Source organism: Pseudorasbora parva, chromosome 12, assembly GCF_024679245.1.
Source record: "Pseudorasbora parva isolate DD20220531a chromosome 12, ASM2467924v1, whole genome shotgun sequence".
Lineage (NCBI taxonomy): Eukaryota > Metazoa > Chordata > Actinopteri > Cypriniformes > Gobionidae > Pseudorasbora > Pseudorasbora parva.
Genome location: NC_090183.1, coordinates 6,344,903 through 6,354,767, shown reverse-complemented (window position 1 = coordinate 6,354,767; position 9,865 = coordinate 6,344,903). Strand labels below are relative to the sequence as shown.

The 9,865-nt window shown below is 36.4% G+C and overlaps 1 protein-coding gene across 1 annotated transcript; it reads left to right on the top strand.

The window, feature by feature from the left end:
• Positions 1 to 6,721: 6,721 nt before the first annotated feature.
• Positions 6,722 to 9,157, top strand: uqcrh (ubiquinol-cytochrome c reductase hinge protein). The gene is made up of 4 exons (XM_067458890.1): positions 6,722 to 6,871; positions 7,163 to 7,195; positions 7,917 to 8,078; positions 8,848 to 9,157. Exons 1-4 carry the CDS (start codon positions 6,827 to 6,829, stop codon positions 8,878 to 8,880), a joined length of 273 nt encoding a protein of 90 aa, XP_067314991.1. The 5' UTR covers positions 6,722 to 6,826; the 3' UTR covers positions 8,881 to 9,157.
• The last annotated feature ends 708 nt before the right edge of the window (positions 9,158 to 9,865 follow it).

The following is a 9,865-nucleotide window of genomic DNA, read 5'->3' as shown; positions in this document are numbered from 1 at the left end:
AAAATCAGAGCCTCTTCTCTTGTCGTAAGAGGGAGATTACTAGATAGGTCCAAAGATGAAGAAGATATGGTAGGCGTAGGAATATACATACCGACATGCAATATAAATATTGGGAAAATATTACCTGATTCATTATCAGTTTACATGGCAGAGATGGCAATTATTTTAGGGTTGCAGTGGGTTTAGAAAGTAAAACCAGACTGATCGTGTCGACTCTAGCCCTTTACATTATTAAAAAATGAAATATAATAGAGAAGATTTAAAGCTAGAAAATTTTCAAAGTTTATTAATCAGGTTATAACATTTTCAAAGTTTATTACCTGATTAATTATCAGTTTACATGGCAGAGATGGCAATTATTTTAGGGTTGCAGTGGGTGGAGAAAGTAAACCCAGACTGATCGTGTTGACTCTAGCCCTTTACATTATTAAAAAATGAAATATAATAGAGAAGATTTAAAGCTAGAATTTTTTCAAAGTTTATTTAGATTCAGAGAGTTTCGAATAGATGTGTGATTCCTGCTCATGTTAAAAAAATATTGTTATAAATATTCCCTTTGGTAAAGGAGAAGCTAAGGCAATGATATAAAATAAGAAGAAATGGCAAGATAGGTGGAATGTGGATAATAATGGAAGGAATATTAGGCTATAGTATTAAATCGGTCAATGCAGAGAAGGAACAGAAGAAGGAGTTAGTTTTTAACAGACTGGGATTTTACCACACAGTGTTAAATAAAACATTGTTTCTGTTAAGTAAAAATCAATCAAATTAATGTTTGGCATTTAAGCAAAAGATAAGTCAGGCCAGACCCACGTCAAGATGATTTGCTGCTGCTATGCGTCTAGATTACAATAGGCTAAAGTCAGGCAGGAATAATGCTCCCTTCACGTGCTATCGAAAATTTGATAATTCCGACTTCTGAAGTCGTGATTACGAGATGATTGCATTAAAGTTTCAAAATGTGAGGGCGTTCATGTGAAATGTATACATAGGAAACTCCATGAACCTTGGAAGGAACAACATGAGAATGGATAAAAGAAACACAGAAAGCTGTTGTGGAATATCTGAAAGATATAAGGGTGTATTTTATTTTTGTTATTAGCCTAAAACCTTAAATCCATGCTTCATACTCTGGTACAGTAGGTGGCGGTATGCACCTGATAAATTCCAAACCGCCATAAAACTAAAAGAAGAAGAGAAGGAAGACAAGTGGAAAGAATGGTTATTTTTAGATTAAATCATGTGACGGAAAGTAAAGGATATTTGTCTCCTTTCCAGAATAGGTTTACGAAAGGTCGAAATACTATGGGTGTGGTTTTAAGTTTAGAGTCTGACATCAGGAAAGCTCAATTTGATAAGGAAGTTGTGCGAACCGATCACAAAACGCGTTTTTCAAGTTCGAAAACGTGAGGCTCTCCCTTTTTTGGTTGGCGTTTTTTCATTCAGAAAAGAGCAGTGCGCTGTTTTTTTTTTAAATGTTTCTAGGCAACCCCTGAATAAAAGGTATTGGTGGAAGAAAGTTTAATTGGTTACATAGTTTCCTTTTTAACAGATCTATTCGAGTCAGTGTAGGATCATCATACTCCAAAACATAATATTGAAAATGGTACCCCTCAAGGAAGTGTGTGTAGTCCAATACTATTTAATGTGATTAATGATATATTTTCCCAGGTTAGTACAGGAGTTGAAAAGTCTGTTTGCTGATGACGGAGCACTATGGAAAAGAAGAAGAAATGTTAAGCATGTGGTTAAAAGTATGCAAAATGCAATTAGTGAGGTGGAAAGTGGACAGATAAATGGGGATTTCGTTGTGCCTAAAACACAGGTAATTTGTTTTTCAAAATAGAGAGAATGTCCTAGTATAAGATTACAATTATATGGTAAACAATTAGAACAAGTGAATGTGATAAGATATTTGGGAGTATGGTAGACTTTTGCAATTCACATGCAAAAAATTGTTGATAAATGCAAGAAAGTTTGAAACATATTAAGATGTTTAGTTGGGGTAGATTGCAGTGCCAGACGTCACTCTTTGAAAAGAATATATTGTGCTTTAATTAGATCGGCAATAGATTATGGATGTATAGCATATGGGACTGCATCCAAAACTTTGCTGCACAAAATAGAAATAGTACAGTCACAGGCTTTACGTATATGTTGTGGTGCTGTCTTCTCCTATTCCTGCCTTACAGGAAGAAATGAATGACATTCCTCATGATTTGCGAAGATTAAAATTAATGTTGAATTACTTGATTTCGGTAAAGGGACATTATGAAACTCATCCGATTAAATGAGTCAGACAAATTGGGTAGTTTTGGATGGATTGCAAAAGAAGTAGCCAAATCATGTGGAATAATAAATAAAGAAATGAGGCCTACAGTAGTAGTGTCACCCATTTCCCCCTGGCTATTCCCATTACCATTAGTTGATTTTAAATTGCAAGAAATGATTAATGATGAAAATCGAATAATAATAATAATAATAATAACTTTATTTTATATAGCGCTTTTAAAAGTAAATTCTCAGAGCACTTCACATTAGTAAAATTAAGGATGGTAAACACAATATAAAAATAAAAAAAATAAAAAAAAATAATAATAATAATAATAATAAATAAACAAAAACTCCAAGACATATAGCAAACTCATAAAATACATCTCTTAACCAACCACAGGAAATCCCCTTTCACCCAAATGCTTCCTTAAAATAATACATTTCTAATGTTGGCAGGTAGATAATTCCATGAAGAGGAATTCAACTGAAGAGAACGCCCTATCACCCATTTTTTTTTGGTGCGTTACCGGAACAACTAAAAGACCAGCGTCGGCCGAGCGTAGATTACGTGTCGGAATGTAAGGTGTTAAAAGCTCAGAAAGATATTGAGGAGCAAGTCCATTTAATGCCTTGTATGTCAGCATAAGAATTTTAAAATCAACACGAAACTTCACCGGTAGCCAGTGCAAGGTCTCTAAAATAGGTTTTATATGATCTCTATGTCTTGTCCTAGTCAGAATACGTGCAGCAGAATTTTGTACCCATTGAAGCTTGTGCAAAATAGATTTTGATGCACCTGCTAACAAGGCATTACAGTAATCAATTCTGGAGAAAACCAGAGTATTTATTAATTTTTCAGCTACAGGAAAAGACAGCATAGACCGTAATCTGGATATATTTCTGAGATGGAAGAAAGAAACTTTAACAGTATTACGTACATGAAGTTCAAATGTAAGAATCGAAAATTACTCCCAGATTTTTTAATTTACATAATGGCAAAGGATGTAACGGTTAAGCAATATATTGAACAGAATTACAACTTTTTGTGGGTGCCAGCACATGTGGGAGTGGATGGGAATGAGGAAGTTTATCATGTTGCAAAACATTCTCTGAAATTAGAACACATAGAAATCAAGATACCATAAGTAAAGATGAAGTTAAGGCTAAAATTAGAATAGAAATGCAAAAATGGCAAGAACACTGGAATGAGGAGGGAAAAGGAAGACATCTTTATAATATTCAAAATCAAGTAGAGGGTGAAAGGAATCATTTTGGCAGTAGAAGAGAAGATACAGTTATTACCAGACTTGGCCTTGGGCATACAGCTCTAAATTATCATCTAATATATAATGAGTAAACATGAGTCTGGGAATTGTAATTCATGTGGATTAGCAGAAACAGTAGAACATGTACCTTTATATGGTAATGCTTATGAAAATTAACAAGTAATTCTGTTGGAAGAATTAAGAGAAATGGGGATAGGCAATCTTACACCTAAAACACTGCTTAATAATGGATTGAATAATCATAATATATACAATGCATTAATTGATTATTTAAGAAAGGTACATCTGTTAATAGGATTTAAAAGGTTATGTCTTTTTTTTTTTTTTTAAGTTGTTCCACATCCATCAATGGCCCACACTCCAGTCCAGTAGGTGGTGGGAATGCACCTATTGTTTGTTTGCCAACCGCCATAAAAAGCCAGAAGAAGACAAGCTGCGCTCAAATGGATCCTTGACCAAGGGGGTAATCGAAAGCGTTCCACCCCTAGGGGCTGCAATTGCTAACCAAGCCATCACCTGCTGTTAGCATCCCATTGACTCCCATTCATTTTTGAGTCACTTTGACAGTGAATAACTTTACATCTGAGATGTTTAAAGACTCCATTTGTCCATTGTTTATTTCTAAAGAAACATGACAATGCATAAAAGGCTCCGTTACCTTGTATCTTACACTATCGCCCCGTAGAAGCTGTTTTTGTAAAAATAGGCTAACGATTGCGTCATAACCAACGCGACTCTGTCGCACAGTTGAGAAATTACCGTATAGACCTGAGGAGACGCTCGCAGGCAATCTTTTACTGTCTATGAGACAGTCGGGGGGACGTGGAGACATAAAGTCCGATAAAGTCAAGGGGGAAGAATGGGGAGAAGCCCATAGTGAGCCAAAAGCAACGGGAGAAAATATTTAAAAAACGTTTCAGATTTAACTTTCCACAACTACTAGAAGACTCACAGCTGTCAGACAGGAGGCTCACGTCACATCTACGTCGTCAAGCTCAGTCTGAGCCTGCGCAGTTCACTCAGCCATCAGGAAGTGAGTGCTCCTATACTGACATCACTTAACGCCGTAGAAGGCAATGGGATCGCTCCGTCCATTTCTTTTACTGTCTATGTCCTTGACAGGGAGAATGGCCATTTGTTTCAGTGGAAGGCATGTTTACATGTAAAACAGATTTATTGCATAGAAAGACTGTAAATATACGCATTTATGTGTGATCGGTTTGAAAGAGTAGTGGAAGCAAGGCTAAGCGGAGAAGTGGGCATTTGTGAGCAGCATTATGGTTTCATGCCAAGAAAGCACAACAGATGCATTATTTGCTTTGAGAATGTTAATGGAGAAGTACAGAGAGGGTCAGAGGGAGCATTGTGTCTTTGTAGATTTAGAGAAAGCATATGACAGAGTGCCAAGAGAGGCGCTGGGGTATTGAGGAGGTCTGGAGTGGCAGAGAAGTATGTAAGAGTGGTACAGGATATGTATGAGAGCAGTAGGACAGTGGTAAGGTGTGCCGTAGGTGAGACAGAGGACTTCACGGTGAAGGTGGGACTGCATCAAGGATCGGCTCTGAGCCCCTTCTTGTTTGCGGTGGTGATGAACAGACTGACAGATGAGGTCAGACAGGAAGCTCCATGGACTAGGATGTTTGTGGATGACATTGTGATCTGTAGTGAGAGCAGGTGTAGGAAATTCTAGAGAGGTGGAGGTTTGCTCTGGAGAAAAGAGGCATGAAGGTTAGTCGCAGCAAGACAGAATGTGCAAATGAGAGAGAAGACAGGAGGAAGAGCTAGAGGTAGCAGAGCTGAAGATGTTGAGGTTCTCTTTGGGAGTGACGAGGATGGATAGGATCAGGAATGAGTACATCAGAGGAACAGCACATGTGAGATGTTTTGGAGACAAAGTTAGAGAGGCCAGGTTGAGACGGTTTGGACATGTTCAGAGGAGGGAGAGTGACTATACTGGTAAAAAGATGCTGAGGTTAGAGCTGCCAGGCAGGAGGTCAAGAGAAAGACTAAAGAGGAGGTTTACGGATGTAGTGAAGGAGGACATGAAGGTAGTCGGTCTGAGAGAAGAGGATACGGAGGATAGGACCAGATGGAGGCAGATGATTCGCTGTGGCGACCCCTGAAGGGAACAGCCGAAAAAAAATGCACACGCATGCATGTATATATTTAAGAAAAATGTTAAATTAATTTATAAAATATTTATATATAATTATATAAATATATACAGTAGGCTATATACATGCAAATATTTCTTAAATGAAGGAGTGTGCATAGGCTAATACTTATACACAGTACACACGCATAGGCTATATTATGTAAATAAACTTTTATTTAGGATACGATTAATCACAATTAATTGACTGCCCAGCACTAATTTATGTTATTATTATTTATTTTTAAGATTAGAAGTTGGGGCTTACTGTAAGTGCGAATTCCAACGCGACACTAACTAAACATTTAATATTTGACAACTGTTTTACAATAAAATCATTGCTACCAATAGTAATATCAAGCGATGCAAACTACTAGACATTTTTTATTTAATTTTCACCATTTTGAATTTAAATTAAGACATTATTTATGTAAATCAACTGCATTTGACGTGACAATAAATGTTTTCCAGACAAAAATAAGAGTGAGTGTCATGTTTAAAAAATAAATAATTTGCATATTATATTATTTGTTATTATTTACGGAACTTTTATTGTCCTTATTTATTTTTCTTTGTTTCCCTAAATCCATTTGAATCCTTTAATAATGTAATTCCTTTAAATAAACCAAGACATGGTTCATTTCAATAAACTAAGACATCAACTAAGACATGGTTAGAGCCTTGAGCATAGGTAACACATTTTATGTTTAACTGGTTATTTCTTTGCTTGAAATGACGTTTATTCTCCAAGCCAACAGATGGCAGCAAAGCGTTTACGATATAACTCATATCAATGTTAGTAGTATACATTTCAAATGTGGAAATATGTCATATATTACGTACGTCTCACGCCAAAACTTCACTTACTTCAATATTAGTGTCGAATACACAATTGTACAGAAATATTGGTGGTTGCAGGGCATGAATTACGCTTATTTACAGCCAAGGTGGATAAACGCGGTGAAGCGGAAGTTGTCTGAGGTGGACGCCTCTCTGCTTTGCCTGAACGTTTATGCTTTAAGCACTTACAACTTCCGGAAAGTGTCACGCTGTCCTCCATCGGCGCATATCCCAGTCTACAGAGGGTCACTTCAGGGAAAACTTGGCTAAAATCATGGTTTTCGAAGACAAAATGATCATGAACGGAGAGCCAGACGAGGTATATTAGCATATAGCATTTTGCTGAGTGGTTTAAATGTAATTTGGGGAGTAACGTTAAACAAGCCGCTTTATTTCGAAACGGTCTGGATTATGTGGCCGAGCCTGATCTATAGGTTGATTCTTATGTACATATATTATTTTTATACTTCTCCCGAGTAAACTGTTATGTGAGATTTACTTTAGTCTTGTATGTGTAAACACACTCACCCCAGGTATCATGTATTGTTTTTGTTTAATTATTATTCATGTATATCCACGTATTATGTAACCTAATATACTTTGTGTTCAGGAGGAGGAAGAAGAAGAGGAAGAGGACATGGTGGTATGTATCTTGTGCATTATATAATCTGAGCAATATTGTAGTCCTCATTATGGCCAAATCAATCCAAATGTTTACCAATTGCTTTGTTCTATATGAAGTGGTTAATGGATGACATTCCATAAACTTTCACTATTGTGCCCTTTATCAAGACATCAGGTTTCTCAGTAATCAGTGTACTGTGAGCCACTTTGAGAAATACATTTTTATTACTGTTATTCAATTAGTCATTTAAAATGAGAAGTGATTATTTGCATGATATAAATGTGTGTCTGGCTTGTCAGGCTAATAAAAAGTACTACTTGAGTGTATCTCATGAAAACATCCACATCATTTCACCCCCCAATTAAATGAAAATACAATTGTAAGCAGAAGTTATGATTGTCCATAATGTGTGTGGAGAACATTTCTAAAATATTCACATTTGAATATGGATTCTGTTTGTATAAACTTTAATCAGCTGTGCAGCTTTGAGGATGTTGAGGTTCTAGCACCCTCTTATCATAATGTCTCCTTACGTTATTCTTGTGTCCTTGTTTACCAAATCCTATTAATTTTAGATATTGCAGTCCCAAGATACAGAACATTGTTTTTGTCTTATATCAGTTAACCTTTTAGGCTTGTCTCTGGATGGTATGCACAATTTGGTGTGCATCTTCATAGTGCCTGGAAGTCTATGCATACCAAGTTTGGTGAAGAATATTGTTTTGTATTTGTTCTGCAGGACCCCCTAGAGGCTGTGAGGGAGAAGTGTGAGCAGACAGAGCATTGCGTTCACACACGCGAGCGGCTGGAGGCGTGTGAGTCCCGGGTCGGCTCCCGCTCAGAGACGACAGAAGATTGCACGGAGGAGCTCTTTGACTTCCTGCACGCTCGCGACCACTGTGTAAGTGTTCTTGTGGCTGTTAGATACCATTAGCTATGTTTCCACCCACCTAATTTTGGGTTATTGCATAAAAAAAACGCTGGATGGAACTATATGCATAAATTCTAAAAACGCTCATAAAAGTATATGCGCTCATTTGAGGTGTAAATAAATAAAACCAAATAAATAAAAACTCTTTGCCTCAGCAAAGAATGTAATTGGATAACTGGACTAATCAGCAGACCAGTCGCACTTCTGCCGGAACTAGACTCGCATGCGGTCGTTACTGGAAGTCAGTGATTATAGTTTAAAAAGTGAGTATTTGATGACAGAATTTGTATTTTTTGGTGAATTATACCTTATAAATCTAGCAAGTTGAGCCTTGGATAAAACAACTTTATATCGCAAATCATATTTTTTCCATCAACTATACATATAGTCACATTTTTACATCTTGATATATTATTTAACGTTTTAAGCATTTTAGAAAGAATCTTTGACTTTGCCAAGCTGCTGGGGAAAGCAAATTAGAGTCACACACCTACATTCAAGAAGTAGTTTTAACAAATATGCTAAATCTCATTACTTACTCTCCTATTTGTCATGGCTGACCTGTATGCTGCTCTTTTGTGTGTGTGTGTGTGTGTGTGTGTGTGTGTGTGTGTGAGTGAACATTCTTAAAATAATCTATATATACTTTTGTCTGACATAATTTTTGTTCTTGAATGAAGTTAAAATTTGTGAACTTTATTTGTTGTTATAACTTGTTGTTCTGTTCTTGTTTTTACAGGTGGCCCACAAGGTCTTCCAGTCAATCAAATAAATGGAGCTGTATATCAATGGATGACTGCTTATAGAAATACAGTGCTTGGTTATTTATATAAGATGTGATTTTTTTCCCAGATTCAACAATTCCTTGTAACCGATAGGTTCATCAAATCGTCCAAATTGTGACTGTGTTAATAACTGTGCTCTTTTTTCATTACTCACATGAAATAGTGTCCTCTGTTGTTAAGACCAGTGAAGAGGTGATGTTAACACAGAATTTGGGTTTGTTGATAATGTCAAATAACAGAAAACAATAAAGAACAAAAGACAAATGCTGTATGTAATACTTTATTGCCTTAACTTGGTTGTTGGGAATTTGTTTTAGTATAAAAAGGGCAGCAGCAAAAAGGCATCAACATGCATCAGAGAACATTATAAATAAATTGGTGTATTCGTAGAGTGATTAATAATGTTATTGTGTGGGTGCTTAAATTAAGAGGGATCATTCAGTATTGACTATTATAAAGGTTTGTGTTTATATAATAAATGTGTGTCCATGTATACACTGATCAGGCATAACATTATGACCGGTGATCTCATCGTGACACCTGTTAGTGGGTGGGACGAACACATAACGGTTAAAAGCTTTCTAAACAGAAAAAAACAGCTGATGGTGGAAGTCTCATAGTAAAAAAAATCAGGTAGGTCCTGCAGCGCGTGTTTAATCATAGACAGTAAAAGAAAGTGTTTAATACGGCATGTTTTATTGGTTACACCAGTACCCGGAAGTTAAGTGTCGATGAAGTTGCGTGCGCAAGCCGAGCCAACCATCTCTGGAGCCAACTGGTGCGTTCTTTGCATAGAATTTGAGAAACTAGAATGGAATTTAACATGAAATAAAGTTGTTTTAACTGACGGTACTAAATAAATAAAATATACGGGACGGGAATATATAAATAAAAGTATTATACGTTGTATTGTATAAATATTACAAATAAACGGGGCTAAGATAAAATGCAGTTCAATTATTTCTGGGCCGC

Bases quoted from the DNA above. Each gene is read 5' to 3' on its own strand.
- uqcrh (XM_067458890.1), top strand. From the start codon at position 6,827: ATGGTTTTCGAAGACAAAATGATCATGAACGGAGAGCCAGACGAG. The intron at 6,872-7,162 runs GTATATTAGCAT...CTTTGTGTTCAG, and splicing joins TGAACGGAGAGCCAGACGAG to GAGGAGGAAGAAGAAGAGGA. The intron at 8,079-8,847 runs GTAAGTGTTCTT...TTGTTTTTACAG, and splicing joins TGCACGCTCGCGACCACTGT to GTGGCCCACAAGGTCTTCCA.